Source organism: Oncorhynchus tshawytscha, linkage group LG08 (assembly GCF_018296145.1).
Source record: "Oncorhynchus tshawytscha isolate Ot180627B linkage group LG08, Otsh_v2.0, whole genome shotgun sequence".
In the NCBI taxonomy this organism is placed as follows: Eukaryota; Metazoa; Chordata; class Actinopteri; order Salmoniformes; family Salmonidae; genus Oncorhynchus; species Oncorhynchus tshawytscha.
In genome coordinates, this window is record NC_056436.1 from 83,087,878 (window position 1) to 83,107,380 (window position 19,503).

Consider the following 19,503-nt stretch of genomic DNA (forward strand, 5'->3'; position numbering starts at 1 on the left):
TAACCCTGTCTTCTAGAACTGTTCTAACCCTGTCTTCTAGAACTGTTCTAACCCTGTCTTCTAGAACTGTTCTAACCCTGTCTTCTAGAACTGTTCTAACCCTGTCTTCTAGAACTGTTCTAACCCTGTCTTCTAGAACTGTTCTAACCCTGTCTTCTAGAACTGTTCTAACCCTGTCTTCTAGAACTGTTCTAACCCTATAACCCTGTCTTCTAGAACTGTTCTAACCCTATAACCCTGTCTTCTAGAACTGTTCTAACCCTGTCTTCTAGAACGGTTCTAACCCTGTCTTCTAGAACTGGTCTAACCCTGTCTTCTAGAACGGTTCTAACCCTGTCTTCATGAACTGTTCTAACCCTATAACCCTGTCTTCTAGAACTGTTCTAACCCTGTCTTCTAGAACTGTTCTAACCCTGTCTTCTAGAACTGTTCTAACCCTGTCTTCTAGAACTGTTCTAACCCTGTCTTCTAGAACTGTTCTAACCCTGTCTTCTAGAAGTGTTCTAACCCTGTCTTCTAGAACTGTTCTAACCCTGTCTTCTAGAACTGTTCTAACCCTGTCTTCTAGAACTGTTCTAACCCAATAACCCTGTCTTCTAGAACTGGTCTAACCCTGTCTTCTAGAACGGTTCTAACCCTGTCTTCTAGAACTGTTCTAACCCTATAACCCTGTCTTCTAGAACGGTTCTAACCATGTCTTCTAGAACTGTTCTAACCCTGTCTTCTAGAATTGTTCTAACCCTATAACCCTGTCTTCTAGAACTGTTCTAACCCAATGACCCTGTCTTCTCGAACTGTTCTAACCCTAATACCCTGTCTTCTAGAACTGTTCTAACCCTGTCTTCTAGAACTGTTCTAACCCTATAACCCTGTCTTCTAGAACTGTTCTAACCCTGTCTTCTAGAACGGTTCTAACCCTGTCTTCTAGAACTGGTCTAACCCTGTCTTCATGAACTGTTCTAACCCTATAACCCTGTCTTCTAGAACTGTTCTAACCCTGTCTTCTAGAACTGTTCTAACCCTGTCTTCTAGAACTGTTCTAACCCTGTCTTCTAGAACTGTTCTAACCCTGTCTTCTAGAACTGTTCTAACCCTGTCTTCTAGAACTGTTCTAACCCTGTCTTCTAGAACTGTTCTAACCCTGTCTTCTAGAACTGTTCTAACCCAATAACCCTGTCTTCTAGAACTGGTCTAACCCTGTCTTCTAGAACGGTTCTAACCCTGTCTTCTAGAACTGTTCTAACCCTATAACCCTGTCTTCTAGAATGGTTCTAACCATGTCTTCTAGAACTGTTCTAACCCTTTCTTCTAGAATTGTTCTAACCCTATAACCCTGTCTTCTAGAACTGTTCTAACCCAATGACCCTGTCTTCTCGAACTGTTCTAACCCTAATACCCTGTCTTCTAGAACTGTTCTAACCCTATAACCCTGTCTTCTAGAACTGTTCTAACCCTATAACCCTGTATTCTAGAACTGGTCTAACCCTATAACCCTGTATTCTAGAACTGGTCTAACCCTGTCTTCTAGAACGGTTCTAACCCTGTCTTCTAGAACTGTCCTAACCCTGTCTTCTAGAACTGTCCTAACCCTATAACCCTGTCTTCTAGAACTGTTCTAACCCTGTCTTCTAGAACTGTTCTAACCCTGTCTTCTAGAACTGTTCTAACCCTGTCTTCTAGAACTGTTCTAACCCTGTCTTCTAGAACTGTTCTAACCCTATAACCCTGTCTTCTAGAACTGTTCTAACCCTGTCTTCTCGAACTGTTCTAACCCTATAACCCTGTCTTCTAGAACTGTTCTAACCCTATAACCCTGTCTTCTAGAACTGTTCTAACCCTATAACCCTGTCTTCTAGAACTGGTCTAACCCTGTCTTCTAGAACGGTTCTAACCCTGTCTTCATGAACTGTTCTAACCCTATAACCCTGTCTTCTAGAACTGTTCTAACCCTATAACCCTGTCTTCTAGAACTGTTCTAACCCTGTCTTCTAGAACTGTTCTAACCCTATAACCCTGTCTTCTAGAACTGTTCTAACCCTATAACCCTGTCTTCTAGAACTGTTCTAACCCTGTCTTCTAGAACTGTTCTAACCCTGTCTTCTAGAATTGTTCTAACCCTGTCTTCTAGAACTGTTCTAACCCTGTCTTCTAGAACTGTTCTAACCCTATAACCCTGTCTTCTAGAACTGTTCTAACCCTATAACCCTGTCTTCTAGAACTGTTCTAACCCTGTCTTCTAGAACTGTTCTAACCCTGTCTTCTAGAACTGTTTCTAACCCCTGTCTTCTAGAACTGTAGAACTGTTCTAACCCTGTCTTCTAGAACTGTTCTAACCCTGTCTTCTAGAACTGTTCTAACCCTGTCTTCTAGAACTGTTCTAACCCAATAACCCTGTCTTCTAGAACTGGTCTAACCCTGTCTTCTAGAACGGTTCTAACCCTGTCTTCTAGAACTGTTCTAACCCTATAACCCTGTCTTCTAGAACTGTTCTAACCCTATAACCCTGTCTTCTAGAACGGTTCTAACCCTGTCTTCTAGAACTGTCCTAACCCTATAACCCTGTCTTCTAGAACTGTTCTAACCCTGTCTTCTAGAACTGTTCTAACCCTGTCTTCTAGAACTGTTCTAACCCTGTCTTCTAGAACTGTTCTAACCCTGTCTTCTAGAACTGTTCTAACCCTGTCTTCTAGAACTGTTCTAACCCTGTCTTCTAGAACTGTTCTAACCCTGTCTTCTAGAACTGTTCTAACCCTATAACCCTGTCTTCTAGAACTGTTCTAACCCTATAACCCTGTCTTCTAGAACTGTTCTAACCCTGTCTTCTAGAACTGTTCTAACCCTGTCTTCTAGAACTGTTCTAACCCTGTCTTCTAGAACGGTTCTAACCCTGTCTTCTAGAACTGGTCTAACCCTGTCTTCTAGAACGGTTCTAACCCTGTCTTCATGAACTGTTCTAACCCTATAACCCTGTCTTCTAGAACTGTTCTAACCCTATAACCCTGTCTTCTAGAACTGTTCTAACCCTATAACCCTGTCTTCTAGAACTGTTCTAACCCTGTCTTCTAGAACTGTTCTAACCCTGTCTTCTAGAACTGTTCTAACCCTGTCTTCTAGAAGTGTTCTAACCCTGTCTTCTAGAACTGTTCTAACCCTGTCTTCTAGAACTGTTCTAACCCTGTCTTCTAGAACTGTTCTAACCCAATAACCCTGTCTTCTAGAACTGGTCTAACCCTGTCTTCTAGAACGGTTCTAACCCTGTCTTCTAGAACTGTTCTAACCCTATAACCCTGTCTTCTAGAATGGTTCTAACCATGTCTTCTAGAACTGTTCTAACCCTGTCTTCTAGAATTGTTCTAACCCTATAACCCTGTCTTCTAGAACTGTTCTAACCCTAATACCCTGTCTTCTAGAACTGTTCTAACCCTATAACCCTGTATTCTAGAACTGGTTCTAACCCTATAACCCTGTCTTCTAGAACTGGTCTAACCCTGTCTTCTAGAACTGGTTCTAACCCTGTCTTCTAGAACTGTCCTAACCCTGTCTTCTAGAACTGTCCTAACCCTGTCTTCTAGAACTGTCCTAACCCTATAACCCTGTCTTCTAGAACGGTTCTAACCCTGTCTTCTAGAACTGTCCTAACCCTGTCTTCTAGAACTGTCCTAACCCTATAACCCTGTCTTCTAGAACTGTTCTAACCCTGTCTTCTAGAACTGTTCTAACCCTGTCTTCTAGAACTGTTCTAACCCTGTCTTCTAGAACTGTTCTAACCCTGTCTTCTAGAACTGTTCTAACCCTGTCTTCTAGAACTGTTCTAACCCTGTCTTCTAGAACTGTTCTAACCCTGTCTTCTAGAACTGTTCTAACCCTGTCTTCTAGAACTGTTCTAACCCTGTCTTCTAGAACTGTTCTAACCCTGTCTTCTAGAACTGTTCTAACCCTGTCTTCTAGAACTGGTCTAACCCTGTCTTCTAGAACGGTTCTAACCCTGTCTTCTAGAACGGTTCTAACCCTGTCTTCTAGAACTGTTCTAACCCTGTCTTCTAGAACTGTTCTAACCCTGTCTTCTAGAACTGTTCTAACCCTGTCTTCTAGAACTGTTCTAACCCTGTCTTCTAGAACTGTTCTAACCCTGTCTTCTAGAACTGGTCTAACCCTGTCTTCTAGAACTGGTCTAACCCTGTCTTCTAGAACTGGTCTAACCCTGTCTTCTAGAACTGGTCTAACCCTGTCTTCTAGAACTGGTCTAACCCTGTCTTCTAGAACTGTTCTAACCCTGTCTTCTAGAACTGTGGTCTAACCCTGTCTTCTAGAACTGTTCTAACCCTATAACCCTGTCTTCTAGAACTGTTCTAACCCTATAACCCTGTCTTCTAGAACTGTTCTAACCCTATAACCCTGTCTTCTAGAACTGTTCTAACCCTGTCTTCTAGAACTGTTCTAACCCTGTCTTCTAGAACTGTTCTAACCCTGTCTTCTAGAACTGTTCTAACCCTGTCTTCTAGAACTGTTCTAACCCTGTCTTCTAGAACTGTTCTAACCCTGTCTTCTAGAACTGTTCTAACCCTGTCTTCTAGAACGGTTCTAACCCTGTCTTCTAGAACGGTTCTAACCCTATAACCCTGTCTTCTAGAACTGTTCTAACCCTATAGCCCTGTCTTCTAGAACTGTTCTAACCCTATAACCCTGTCTTCTAGAACTGTTCTAACCCTATAGCCCTGTCTTCTAGAACTGTTCTAACCCTTTAACCCTGTCTTCTAGAACTGTTCTAAACCTATAACCGTCTTCTAGAACTGTTCTAACCCTGTCTTCTAGAACTGTTCTAACCCTGTCTTCTAGAACTGTTCTAACCCTGTCTTCTAGAACTGTTCTATCCCTGTCTTCTAGAATTGTTCTAACCCTGTCTTCTAGAATTGTTCTAACCCTGTCTTCTAGAACTGTTCTAACCCTATAACCCTGTCTTCTAGAACTGTTCTAACCCTATTAACCCCCTGTCTTCTAGAACTCTAACCCTTTAACCCTGTCTTCTAGAACTGTTCTAACCCTGTCTTCTAGAACTGTTCTATCCCTGTCTTCTAGAACTGTTCTATCCCTGTCTTCTAGAATTGTTCTAACCCTGTCTTCTAGAACTGTTCTAACCCTGTCTTCTAGAACTGTTCTAACCCTATTACCCCCCGTCTTCTAGAACTCTAACCCTTTAACCCTGTCTTCTAGAACTGTTCTAAACCTATAACCGTCTTCTAGAACTGTTCTAACCCTGTCTTCTAGAACTGTTCTAACCCTCTCTTCTAGAACTGTTCTAACCCAATAACCCTGTCTTCTAGAACTGTTCTAACCCAATAACCCTGTCTTCTAGAACTGTTCTAACCCTATAACCCTGTCTTCTAGAACTGGTCTAACCCTGTCTTCTAGAACGGTTCTAACCCTGTCTTCTAGAACTGTTCTAACCCTATAACCCTGTCTTCTAGAACTGTTCTAACCCTGTCTTCTAGAACTGTTCTAACCCTGTCTTCTAGAACTGTTCTAACCCTGTCTTCTAGAACTGTTCTAACCCTATAACCCTGTCTTCTAGAACTGTTCTAACCCTATAACCCTGTCTTCTAGAACTGTTCTAACCCTATAACCCTGTCTTCTAGAACTGTTCTAACCCTGTCTTCTAGAACTGTTCTAACCCTGTCTTCTAGAACTGTTCTAACCCTGTCTTCTAGAACTGTTCTAACCCTGTCTTCTAGAACTGTTCTAACCCTGTCTTCTAGAACTGTTCTAACCCTGTCTTCTAGAACTGTTCTAACCCTGTCTTCTAGAACTGTTCTAACCCTGTCTTCTAGAACGGTTCTAACCCTGTCTTCTAGAACGGTTCTAACCCTATAACCCTGTCTTCTAGAACTGTTCTAACCCTATAGCCCTGTCTTCTAGAACTGTTCTAACCCTATAACCCTGTCTTCTAGAACTGTTCTAACCCTATAGCCCTGTCTTCTAGAACTGTTCTAACCCTTTAACCCTGTCTTCTAGAACTGTTCTAAACCTATAACCGTCTTCTAGAACTGTTCTAACCCTGTCTTCTAGAACTGTTCTAACCCTGTCTTCTAGAACTGTTCTAACCCTGTCTTCTAGAACTGTTCTATCCCTGTCTTCTAGAATTGTTCTAACCCTGTCTTCTAGAACTGTTCTAACCCTGTCTTCTAGAACTGTTCTAACCCTGTCTTCTAGAACTGTTCTAACCCTATTACCCCCCGTCTTCTAGAACTCTAACCCTTTAACCCTGTCTTCTAGAACTGTTCTAAACCTATAACCGTCTTCTAGAACTGTTCTAACCCTGTCTTCTAGAACTGTTCTATCCCTGTCTTCTAGAATTGTTCTAACCCTGTCTTCTAGAACTGTTCTAACCCTATAACCCTGTCTTCTAGAACTGTTCTAACCCTATTACCCCCCGTCTTCTAGAACTCTAACCCTTTAACCCTGTCTTCTAGAACTGTTCTAACCCTGTCTTCTAGAACTGTTCTAACCCTCTCTTCTAGAACTGTTATAACCCAATAACCCTGTCTTCTAGAACTGTTCTAACCCAATAACCCTGTCTTCTAGAACTGTTCTAACCCAATAACCCTGTCTCCTAGAACTGTTCTAACCCAATAACGCTGTCTTCTAGAACTGTTCTAACCCTGTCTTCTAGAACGGTTCTAACCCTGTCTTCTAGAACTGTTCTAACCCAATTACCCTGTCTTCTAGAACTGTTCTAACACTATAACCCTGTCTTCTAGAACTGTTAACCCAATAACCCTGTCTTCTAGAACTGTTCTAACCCAATAACCCTGTCTTCTAGAACTGTTCTAACCCAATAACCCTGTCTTCTAGAACTGTTCTAACACTATAACCCTGTCTTCTAGAACTGTTAACCCAATTAACCCTGTCTTCTAGAACTGTTCTAACCCTGTCTTCTAGAATTGTTCTAACCCTATAACCCTGTCTTCTAGAACTGTTCTAACCCTATATCCCTGTCTTCTAGAACTGTTCTAACCCTATAACCCTGTCTTCTAGAACGGTTCTAACCCTGTCTTCATGAACTGTTCTAACCCTGTCTTCTAGAACTGTTCTAACCCTGTCTTCTAGAACTGTTCTAACTGTTCTAACCCTGTCTTCTAGAACTGTTCTAACCCTGTCTTCTAGAACTGTTCTAACCCTGTCTTCTAGAACTGTTCTAACCCTGTCTTCTAGAACTGTTCTAACCCTGTCTTCTAGAATTGTTCTAACCCTATAACCCTGTCTTCTAGAACTGTTCTAACCCCTGTCTTCTCGATGAACCCTGTCTTCTCGAACTGTTCTAACCCTATAACCCTGTCTTCTAGAACTGTTCTAACCCTATAACCCTGTCTTCTAGAACTGGTCTAACCCTGTCTTCTAGAACGGTTCTAACCCTGTCTTCTAGAACTGTTCTAACCCTATAACCCTGTCTTCTAGAACTGTTCTAACCATGTCTTCTAGAACTGTTCTAACCCTGTCTTCTAGAATTGTTCTAACCCTATAACCCTGTCTTCTAGAACTGTTCTAACCCAATGACCCTGTCTTCTCGAACTGTTCTAACCCTATAACCCTGTCTTCTAGAACTGTTCTAACCCTATAACCCTGTCTTCTAGAACTGGTCTAACCCTGTCTTCTAGAACGGTTCTAACCCTGTCTTCTAGAACTGTCCTAACCCTATAACCCTGTCTTCTAGAACTGTTCTAACCCTGTCTTCTAGAACTGTTCTAACCCTATAACCCTGTCTTCTAGAACTGTTCTAACCCTGTCTTCTAGAACTGTTCTAACCCTGTCTTCTAGAACTGTTCTAACCCTGTCTTCTAGAACTGTTCTAACCCTGTCTTCTAGAACTGTTCTAACCCTGTCTTCTAGAACTGTTCTAACCCTGTCTTCTAGAACTGTTCTAACCCTGTCTTCTAGAACTGTTCTAACCCTGTCTTCTAGAACTGTTCTAACCCTGTCTTCTAGAACTGTTCTAACCCTGTCTTCTAGAACTGGTCTAACCCTGTCTTCTAGAACTGTTCTAACCCTGTCTTCTAGAACTGGTCTAACCCTGTCTTCTAGAACTGTTCTAACCCTATAACCCTGTCTTCTAGAACTGTTCTAACCCTGTCTTCTAGAACTGGTCTAACCCTGTCTTCTAGAACGGTTCTAACCCTGTCTTCTAGAACGGTTCTAACCCTGTCTTCTAGAACTGTTCTAACCCTATAACCCTGTCTTCTAGAACTGTTCTAACCCTATAACCCTGTCTTCTAGAACGGTTCTAACCCTATAACCCTGTCTTCTAGAACTGTTCTAACCCTATAGCCCTGTCTTCTAGAACTGTTCTAACCCTATAACCCTGTCTTCTAGAACTGTTCTAACCCTGTCTTCTAGAACTGTTCTAACCCTGTCTTCTAGAACTGTTCTAACCCTGTCTTCTAGAACTGTTCTAACCCTATTACCCCCCGTCTTCTAGAACTCTAACCCTTTAACCCTGTCTTCTAGAACTGTTCTAACCCTGTCTTCTAGAACTGTTCTAACCCTCTCTTCTAACCCAATAACCCTGTCTTCTAGAACTGTTCTAACCCAATAACGCTGTCTTCTAGAACTGTTCTAACCCAATAACCCTGTCTCTTCTAGAACTGTTCTAACCCAATAACGCTGTCTTCTAGAACTGTTCTAACCCAATAACCCTGTCTTCTAGAACTGTTCTAACCCAATAACGCTGTCTTCTAGAACTGTTCTAACCCAATAACGCTGTCCTCTAGAACTGTTCTAACCCTGTCTTCTAGAACGGTTCTAACCCTGTCTTCTAGAACTGTTCTAACCCTATAACCCTGTCTTCTAGAACTGTTCTAACCCAATAACCCTGTCTTCTAGAACTGTTCTAACCCTATAACCCTGTCTTCTAGAACTGTTCTAACCCTATAACCCTGTCTTCTAGAACTGTTCTAACCCTATAACCCTGTCTTCTAGAACTGGTCTAACCCTGTCTTCTAGAACGGTTCTAACCCTGTCTTCATGAACTGTTCTAACCCTATAACCCTGTCTTCTAGAACTGTTCTAACCCTGTCTTCTAGAACTGTTCTAACCCTGTCTTCTAGAACTGTTCTAACCCTGTCTTCTAGAACTGTTCTAACCCTGTCTTCTAGAACTGTTCTAACCCTGTCTTCTAGAACTGTTCTAACCCTGTCTTCTAGAACTGTTCTAACCCTGTCTTCTAGAACTGGTCTAACCCTGTCTTCTAGAACTGGTCTAACCCTGTCTTCTAGAACTGGTCTAACCCTGTCTTCTAGAACTGTTCTAACCCTGTCTTCTAGAACTGGTCTAACCCTGTCTTCTAGAACTGTTCTAACCCTGTCTTCTAGAACTGTTCTAACCCTGTCTTCTAGAACTGTTCTAACCCTGTCTTCTAGAACTGTTCTAACCCTGTCTTCTAGAACTGTTCTAACCCTGTCTTCTAGAACTGTTCTAACCCTGTCTTCTAGAACTGTTCTAACCCTATAACCCTGTCTTCTAGAACTGTTCTAACCCTATAACCCTGTCTTCTAGAACTGTTCTAACCCTATAACCCTGTCTTCTAGAACTGTTCTAACCCTATAACCCTGTCTTCTAGAACTGTTCTAACCCTATAACCCTGTCTTCTAGAACTGTTCTAACCCTATAACCCTGTCTTCTAGAACTGTTCTAACCCTATAACCCTGTCTTCTAGAACTGTTCTAACCCTGTCTTCTAGAACTGTTCTAACCCTGTCTTCTAGAACTGTTCTAACCCTGTCTTCTAGAACTGTTCTAACCCTGTCTTCTAGAACTGTTCTAACCCAATAACCCTGTCTTCTAGAACTGGTCTAACCCTGTCTTCTAGAACGGTTCTAACCCTGTCTTCTAGAACTGTTCTAACCCTATAACCCTGTCTTCTAGAACGGTTCTAACCATGTCTTCTAGAACTGTTCTAACCCTGTCTTCTAGAATTGTTCTAACCCTATAACCCTGTCTTCTAGAACTGTTCTAACCCTAATACCCTGTCTTCTAGAACTGTTCTAACCCTATAACCCTGTATTCTAGAACTGGTCTAACCCTGTCTTCTAGAACTGGTCTAACCCTGTCTTCTAGAACGGTTCTAACCCTGTCTTCTAGAACTGTCCTAACCCTGTCTTCTAGAACTGTCCTAACCCTATAACCCTGTCTTCTAGAACTGTTCTAACCCTGTCTTCTAGAACTGTCCTAACCCTGTCTTCTAGAACTGTCCTAACCCTATAACCCTGTCTTCTAGAACTGTTCTAACCCTGTCTTCTAGAACTGTTCTAACCCTGTCTTCTAGAACTGTTCTAACCCTGTCTTCTAGAACTGTTCTAACCCTGTCTTCTAGAACTGTTCTAACCCTGTCTTCTAGAACTGTTCTAACCCTGTCTTCTAGAACTGTTCTAACCCTGTCTTCTAGAACTGTTCTAACCCTGTCTTCTAGAACTGTTCTAACGGTTCTAACCCTGTCTTCTAGAACTGTTCTAACCCTATAGCCCTGTCTTCTAGAACTGTTCTAACCCTTTAACCCTGTCTTCTAGAACTGTTCTAAACCTATAACCGTCTTCTAGAACTGTTCTAACCCTGTCTTCTAGAACTGTTCTAACCCTGTCTTCTAGAACTGTTCTAACCCTGTCTTCTAGAACTGTTCTATCCCTGTCTTCTAGAATTGTTCTAACCCTGTCTTCTAGAATTGTTCTAACCCTGTCTTCTAGAACTGTTCTAACCCTATAACCCTGTCTTCTAGAACTGTTCTAACCCTATTACCCGTCTTCTAGAACTCTAACCCTTTAACCCTGTCTTCTAGAACTGTTCTAACCCTGTCTTCTAGAACTGTTCTATCCCTGTCTTCTAGAACTGTTCTATCCCTGTCTTCTAGAATTGTTCTAACCCTGTCTTCTAGAACTGTTCTAACCCTATAACCCTGTCTTCTAGAACTGTTCTAACCCTATTACCCCCGTCTTCTAGAACTCTAACCCTTTAACCCTGTCTTCTAGAACTGTTCTAAACCTATAACCGTCTTCTAGAACTGTTCTAACCCTGTCTTCTAGAACTGTTCTAACCCTCTCTTCTAGAACTGTTCTAACCCAATAACCCTGTCTTCTAGAACTGTTCTAACCCAATAACCCTGTCTTCTAGAACTGTTCTAACCCAATAACCCTGTCTCCTAGAACTGTTCTAACCCAATAACGCTGTCTTCTAGAACGGTTCTAACCCTGTCTTCTAGAACGGTTCTAACCCTGTCTTCTAGAACTGTTCTAACCCTATAACCCTGTCTTCTAGAACTGTTCTAACCCAATAACCCTGTCTTCTAGAACTGTTCTAACCCAATAACCCTGTCTTCTAGAACTGTTCTAACCCAATAACCCTGTCTTCTAGAACTGTTCTAACCCTATAACCCTGCCTTCTAGAACTGTTCTAACACTATAACCCTGTCTTCTAGAACTGTTAACCCAATTAACCCTGTCTTCTAGAACTGTTCTAACCCTGTCTTCTAGAATTGTTCTAACCCTATAACCCTGTCTTCTAGAACTGTTCTAACCCTATAACCCTGTCTTCTAGAACTGGTCTAACCCTGTCTTCTAGAACGGTTCTAACCCTGTCTTCTAGAACTGTTCTAACCCTGTCTTCTAGAACTGTTCTAACCCTCTAACCCTAACCCTGTCTTCTAGAACTGTTCTAACCCTGTCTTCTAGAACTGTTCTAACCCAATAACCCTGTCTTCTAGAACTGTTAACCCAATTAACCCTGTCTTCTAGAACTGTTCTAACCATGTCTTCTAGAACTGTTCTAACCCTGTCTTCTAGAATTGTTCTAACCCTGTCTTCTAGAATTGTTCTAACCCTATAACCCTGTCTTCTAGAACTGTTCTAACCCAATAACCCTGTCTTCTCAAACTGTTCTAACCCTATAACCCTGTCTTCTAGAACTGTTCTAACCCTATAACCCTGTCTTCTAGAACTGGTCTAACCCTGTCTTCTAGAACGGTTCTAACCCTGTCTTCTAGAACTGTTCTAACACTATAACCCTGTCTTCTAGAACTGTTCTAACCATGTCTTCTAGAACTGTTCTAACCCTGTCTTCTAGAATTGTTCTAACCCTATAACCCTGTCTTCTGTTCTAGAACCCTGTCTTCTAGAACTGTTCTAACCCTATCTAACCCAATGACCCTGTCTTCTCGAACTGTTCTAACCCTATAACCCTGTCTTCTAGAACTGTTCTAACCCTATAACCCTGTCTTCTAGAACTGGTCTAACCCTGTCTTCTAGAACGGTTCTAACCCTGTCTTCTAGAACTGTCCTAACCCTATAACCCTGTCTTCTAGAACTGTTCTAACCCTGTCTTCTAGAACTGTTCTAACCCTAGAACTGTTCTAACCCTGTCTTCTAGAACTGTTCTAACCCTGTCTTCTAGAACTGTTCTAACCCTGTCTTCTAGAACTGTTCTAACCCTGTCTTCTAGAACTGTTCTAACCCTGTCTTCTAGAACTGTTCTAACCCTGTCTTCTAGAACTGTTCTAACCCTGTCTTCTAGAACTGTTCTAACCCCCTGTCTTCTAGAACTGGTTCTAACCCTGTCTTCTAGAACTGTTCTAACCCTGTCTTCTAGAACTGGTCTAACCCTGTCTTCTAGAGAACGGTTCTAACCCTGTCTTCTAGAACGGTTCTAACCCTGTCTTCTAGAACTGTTCTAACCCTATAACCCTGTCTTCTTCTAGAACTGTTCTAACCCTATAACCCTGTCTTCTAGAACTGTTCTAACCCTATAACCCTGTCTTCTAGAACTGTTCTAACCCTATAACCCTGTCTTCTAGAACTGTTCTAACCCTATAACCCTGTCTTCTAGAACTGTTCTAACCCTGTCTTCTAGAACTGTTCTGTCTTCTAGAACTGTTCTAACCCTATTACCCCCCGTCTTCTAGAACTGTTCTAAACCTATAACCGTCTTCTAGAACTGTTCTAACCCTGTCTTCTAGAACTGTTCTAACCCTCTCTTCTAACCCAATAACCCTGTCTTCTAGAACTGTTCTAACCCAATAACGCTGTCTTCTAGAACTGTTCTAACCCAATAACCCTGTCTTCTAGAACTGTTCTAACCCTGTCTTCTAGAACTGTTCTAACCCTGTCTTCTAGAACTGTTCTAACCCAATAACCCTGTCTTCTAGAACTGTTCTAACCCAATAACGCTGTCTTCTAGAACTGTTCTAACCCTGTCTTCTAGAACGGTTCTAACCCTGTCTTCTAGAACTGTTCTAACCCTATAACCCTGTCTTCTAGAACTGTTCTAACCCAATAACCCTGTCTTCTAGAACTGTTCTAACCCTATAACCCTGTCTTCTAGAACTGTTCTAACCCTATAACCCTGTCTTCTAGAACTGTTCTAACCCTATAACCCTGTCTTCTAGAACTGGTCTAACCCTGTCTTCTAGAACGGTTCTAACCCTGTCTTCTAGAACTGTCCTAACCCTATAACCCTGTCTTCTAGAACTGTTCTAACCCTGTCTTCTAGAACTGTTCTAACCCTGTCTTCTGTTCTAACCCTAGAACTGTTCTAACCCTGTCTTCTAGAACTGTTCTAACCCTGTCTTCTAGAACTGGTCTAACCCTGTCTTCTAGAACTGGTCTAGAACTGGTCTAACCCTGTCTTCTAGAACTGTTCTAACCCTGTCTTCTAGAACTGGTCTAACCCTGTCTTCTAGAACTGTTCTAACCCTGTCTTCTAGAACTGGTCTAACCCTGTCTTCTAGAACGGTTCTAACCCTGTCTTCTAGAACGGTTCTAACCCTGTCTTCTAGAACGGTTCTAACCCTGTCTTCTAGAACTGTTCTAACCCTGTCTTCTAGAACTGTTCTAACCCTATAACCCTGTCTTCTAGAACTGTTCTAACCCTATAACCCTGTCTTCTAGAACTGTTCTAACCCTATAACCCTGTCTTCTAGAACTGTTCTAACCCTATAACCCTGTCTTCTAGAACTGTTCTAACCCTATAACCCTGTCTTCTAGAACTGTTCTAACCCTATAACCCTGTCTTCTAGAACTGTTCTAACCCTATAACCCTGTCTTCTAGAACTGTTCTAACCCTGTCTTCTAGAACTGTTCTAACCCTGTCTTCTAGAACTGTTCTAACCCTGTCTTCTAGAACTGTTCTAACCCTGTCTTCTAGAACTGGTCTAACCCTGTCTTCTAGAACTGTTCTAACCCTGTCTTCTAGAACTGGTCTAACCCTGTCTTCTAGAACTGGTCTAACCCTGTCTTCTAGAACTGGTCTAACCCTGTCTTCTAGAACTGGTCTAACCCTGTCTTCTAGAACGGTTCTAACCCTGTCTTCTAGAACGGTTCTAACCCTGTCTTCTAGAACTGTTCTAACCCTATAACCCTGTCTTCTAGAACTGTTCTAACCCTATAACCCTGTCTTCTAGAACTGTTCTAACCCTATAACCCTGTCTTCTAGAACTGTTCTAACCCTATAACCGTCTTCTAGAACTGTTCTAACCCTATAACCCTGTCTTCTAGAACTGTTCTAACCCTGTCTTCTAGAACTGTTCTGTCTTCTAGAACTGTTCTAACCCTATTACCCCCGTCTTCTAGAACTGTTCTAAACCTATAACCGTCTTCTAGAACTGTTCTAACCCTGTCTTCTAGAACTGTTCTAACCCTCTCTTCTAACCCAATAACGCTGTCTTCTAGAACTGTTCTAACCCAATAACCCTGTCTTCTAGAACTGTTCTAACCCAATAACGCTGTCTTCTAGAACTGTTCTAACCCAATAACCCTGTCTTCTAGAACTGTTCTAACCCAATAACGCTGTCTTCTAGAACTGTTCTAACCCAATAACGCTGTCTTCTAGAACTGTTCTAACCCTGTCTTCTAGAACGGTTCTAACCCTGTCTTCTAGAACTGTTCTAACCCTATAACCCTGTCTTCTAGAACTGTTCTAACCCAATAACCCTGTCTTCTAGAACTGTTCTAACCCAATAACCCTGTCTTCTAGAACTGTTCTAACCCTATAACCCTGTCTTCTAGAACTGTTCTAACCCTATAACCCTGTCTTCTAGAACTGGTCTAACCCTGTCTTCTAGAACGGTTCTAACCCTGTCTTCTAGAACTGTTCTAACCCTATAACCCTGTCTTCTAGAACTGTTCTAACCCTGTCTTCTAGAACTGTTCTAACCCTGTCTTCTAGAACTGTTCTAACCCTGTCTTCTAGAACTGTTCTAACCCTGTCTTCTAGAACTGTTCTAACCCTGTCTTCTAGAACTGTTCTAACCCTGAACTGTTCTTCTAGAACTGGTCTAACCCTGTCTTCTAGAACTGGTCTAACCCTGTCTTCTAGAACTGTTCTAACCCTGTCTTCTAGAACTGGTCTAACCCTGTCTTCTAGAACTGTTCTAACCCTGTCTTCTAGAACTGGTCTAACCCTGTCTTCTAGAACGGTTCTAACCCTGTCTTCTAGAACGGTTCTAACCCTGTCTTCTAGAACGGTTCTAACCCTGTCTTCTAGAACTGTTCTAACCCTGTCTTCTAGAACTGTTCTAACCCTGTCTTCTAGAACTGTTCTAACCCTATAACCCTGTCTTCTAGAACTGTTCTAACCCTATAACCCTGTCTTCTAGAACTGTTCTAACCCTATAACCCTGTCTTCTAGAACTGTTCTAACCCTGTCTTCTAGAACTGTTCTAACCCTATAACCCTGTCTTCTAGAACTGTTCTAACCCTATAACCCTGTCTTCTAGAACTGTTCTAACCCTGTCTTCTAGAACTGTTCTAACCCTGTCTTCTAGAACTGTTCTAACCCTGTCTTCTAGAACTGTTCTAACCCTATTACCCCCGTCTTCTAGAACTGTTCTAAACCTATAACCGTCTTCTAGAACTGTTCTAACCCTGTCTTCTAGAACTGTTCTAACCCTCTCTTCTAACCCAATAACCCTGTCTTCTAGAACTGTTCTAACCCAATAACGCTGTCTTCTAGAACTGTTCTAACCCAATAACCCTGTCTTCTAGAACTGTTCTAACCCAATAACGCTGTCTTCTAGAACTGTTCTAACCCTGTCTTCTAGAACTGTTCTAACCCTGTCTTCTAGAACTGTTCTAACCCAATAACCCTGTCTTCTAGAACTGTTCTAACCCTATAACCCTGTCTTCTAGAACTGTTCTAACCCTATTACCCCCCGTCTTCTAGAACTGTTCTAACCCTTTAACGCTGTCTTCTAGAACTCTTCTAACCCTATAACCCCGTCTTCTAGAACTGTTCTAACTCTATAACCCTGTCTTCTAGAACTCCTGCCCGCCAGTAGGGGACAGCTTTGAGAACCCCACCAACAGGCTGTTCTGGGAGCCCCTGAAGATCAACGACATCAAGTGGAACTTTGAGAAGTTCCTGGTCGGACCGGATGGGAAGCCTGTGATGAGGTGGTTCCCCCGGGTCCCAGTGTCTGAGGTTCGGGAGGACATCCTCAAATACTTCCGTCAACTCTTCTCCCAGTCCACCCAGCAGAACATTGACTAAGATTTTATGTGCCGATGTGTCCCAAATGGCACCCTAATCCGAAGACAGTGCACTACTGGAAATTCACCAGGGCCCACAGGGCTCTGGTCAAAAGTTGTGCACTATATTGGGAATATGGTGCCATTTTAGGATGCAGCCTGTGTTATCAGGGTTGGGGTCGATTCCATTTCAGTGGAGTAAATTCCTGTATTGAAATTCAGCCTACAGATTTATTAGATTCACCTTTTTAGATACATGAAAACACAGTGGACTGGTGTCCAGGTTCCAGATTACACCTCTTTCTGGACTAAAAAGCACTTTCAATGGAAATTCTCCAATGAGTATGCTGTCATTTTATTCCAAGAGTAGGCTTAATCTGGATCAAGGAAACCAATGTCAACTTTTCCCCCCCCCATCCTTGTCAAAAACCCTCTGACAAGCCCTGTCTGTGTATTATAAAGCATCATTCAACTGATTTGTAGAAGAAAATGTCAATGAATGGCTGGCTGTGGTGGTAGTGGATAAAGGGTCGCTGGTCGTAGAGGAGGTGGCATGTTGTATGAAGGTGAGGCTTGAAAACAGCGCGTCTGTGGTGCCAAACCGGAGTTCTAGGGTCCAGGCCAGTCCTTCAGTGCATTCAGGCTGGGCCTGGTAACCCTGGGAGCCATGTTACCTCCTGGTCCTGCCACCCAGTGCTGCTGCCTGACTAATTCATGTCAATAAATCACGTCAGTATAACATGGTGCCAAGTTCTTCCTGTTGACGATGATGCACTGTGGGGTGTGTGTGTGTGTGTGTGTGTGTGTGGCCACTCAAATACTTTCACAAAATGTCTAGGTCAACAAAAGAAAACTTTTTTTTTTTAAATGAAGATGACCACCAGAGTAAGACGTACGAAGACATTCAGGATATGTTTATTAAGCCAGTTTAAATACAAAAAGTCTCATCACATCAGTAATGTGCTTTTTGCCTCCAGCAAACACTCCAGAATTACAAACTAGAAAAAGACCACTGCCAGAGGGGGAGAAAAACCAAGGCATTCCTTTCAAAGAGCAATTCAACCATCTTAAATAAGTCTGATCCAACTGGATTTACAGTGAACATTGTGAATTAACACCCATCTTTACCAGTCTGAATGCAACATACACAAAGGTTTATAATGCCCATACATATGCAATCCTATGTAGCTTTGATTCAGGAGATTAGTTCACCACCAAACCAAATCACACATCAGAAGGATTGGTGGCTCTAGGGGGTAGTGACCAACCCCTCGCCCCTTAAAACTCCAGACACCAGGGAAGATATCAAAACATCGTAAAGTATAGTAGTAATAACCACGCCATTTTGTCAACACCTATCCAATCCTCTGATCAACACAAGTACCTGGGGTAAGGTACAAGGCTGGGTTTGGAATTCAAACCGGCTCTTGACGGTATCACAGAGGCTCACAGGACTGCCGGATAGATAGGATATTAGTATGGAGCTGCTGGTCTTACAGGATTGCGACAGAAGCCAGCAGAGTCAGGGATGTGTCCCAAACAGCATCCTATTCCCTATATAGAAAAGGGACTTTTGACCAGGGCCAGGAGTCAGGCTGAGGTGGTTTATCATGGAGGTAATTGCTGACTGACTGATCCTTAGGGGTTAGCAGATTCTCCGTAAAAGAAAAAAGACATGACTGACAGGTTAAAAGCAGTGATGGAGACCAATTGTACCCCATTAACTCAATATAAAAATGCACATATTACGAGTGCTCAGGTAGGCTAACGTTTACAGCAACCAGAACAGGCCTACTGTAGTGCTATCAACGGTCAGCATTAGGCCAGGAAAGGAAGCCATTCAAGACTATTGGGACAAAGCCTGGATACACTACGACCTATGACCCAATCCTCCAGACATATGACTGGACAGCTTTGGGGGTAAATATGTTGAGGACTTATCTACCTTAGGATAGCAATACATATTGAAATCGATAATCAAAAAAGGTGTTGCATTGAAATTACATTGGTCATTTTTGGCCAATCGGGTACGTGCGCATGTATGTGTGTAACCAACATACGATGTCAATAGCTACAATATATTGGGAGTACACTAACAAAAAGAACAGCATTACTGAAAGACAAGTGATTTACATTTAGTCAATGCAACCATAAAAAAAAAACCCAGTAGATTATAAATAAATGACGACAACAACCATGATTTTTTTTGGCATGATATACCAGCTAAATTCACTTCCCAAATGTAATGTGTTATAACCAATCACTGTATGAACAGTTATACTTGTGGTAGAGTTCTAGAACACCAACAGTACTGAACAAATCCCACGGTTACGATTTCTATGGATTCCAATTCCAAGGCAATTGACCTTTTTTTCATTATATAAATCGTTGGAATGAATACAAGTAGTACTTGTTGTTATTGACATGGGATAATAAGACCCCTTTGACCCTACGAGAAACAAAACAGCTTTGTAAAAACTTTACATATTTTGCAAGTGGGACGATCGTCAATAGCCGATAATCTCATGGGTATATTGTCTTAAATATTACATTTGGATCATTTCAACCTATTACACACAAATGACTTCAGTTCCTGCATAGAATCATATGAAGCAGATGTTGAATCTCCCCCCAAAAATGAAGAGGTTAAAAAAGAAACGCATCTAAATTAGAATATATTTCTGAATAGCGGAAACAGTGTTTCACAAGTATAAACAACATTACAACAGGATATCTACAGTTCAGTAGGAAATTATAGTTCAAATCATACCTGGTCAACAGAAAACTAACTGATTCATGCTGCTATCACCCAGCTGGCTCCACAGTGAGAGAACAAATGGGAGAGAGGACCTTAGAATATTGACCCTGGAAAGCACTATCGCTCTCTTCTTCCAAACCCAGTTGCGGTGGACTGATCTATAGACAAGAGTAGAGGAAAAGGTTTAGCTCTTAAGCAATCAGCCACTCCAGAGAACAAGAGAGTTTTGCTACAAACAAACAAATAT

General features: G+C 41.9%; 1 protein-coding gene and 1 pseudogene across 10 annotated transcripts in view; one reads left to right on the forward strand and one right to left on the reverse strand.

Annotated features, from left to right (window-relative positions):
* LOC112255858 overlaps window positions 1-17,237 on the forward strand; it is a 29,858-nt pseudogene extending 12,621 nt beyond the window's left edge.
* Window positions 17,238-17,391: 154 nt separating this feature from the next.
* The window catches only part of LOC112236064 (TNFAIP3-interacting protein 1-like), a 34,354-nt gene continuing 32,242 nt past the window's right edge, over window positions 17,392-19,503 (reverse strand). For all 10 annotated transcript variants that reach the window (XM_042326103.1, XM_042326104.1, XM_042326102.1 and 7 more), the window contains exon 18: window positions 17,392-19,414. In XM_042326103.1, the coding sequence (XP_042182037.1) occupies window position 19,414 (1 nt within the window). In that variant the 3' untranslated portion in view covers window positions 17,392-19,413. The remainder of the gene's footprint in view (window positions 19,415-19,503) is intronic.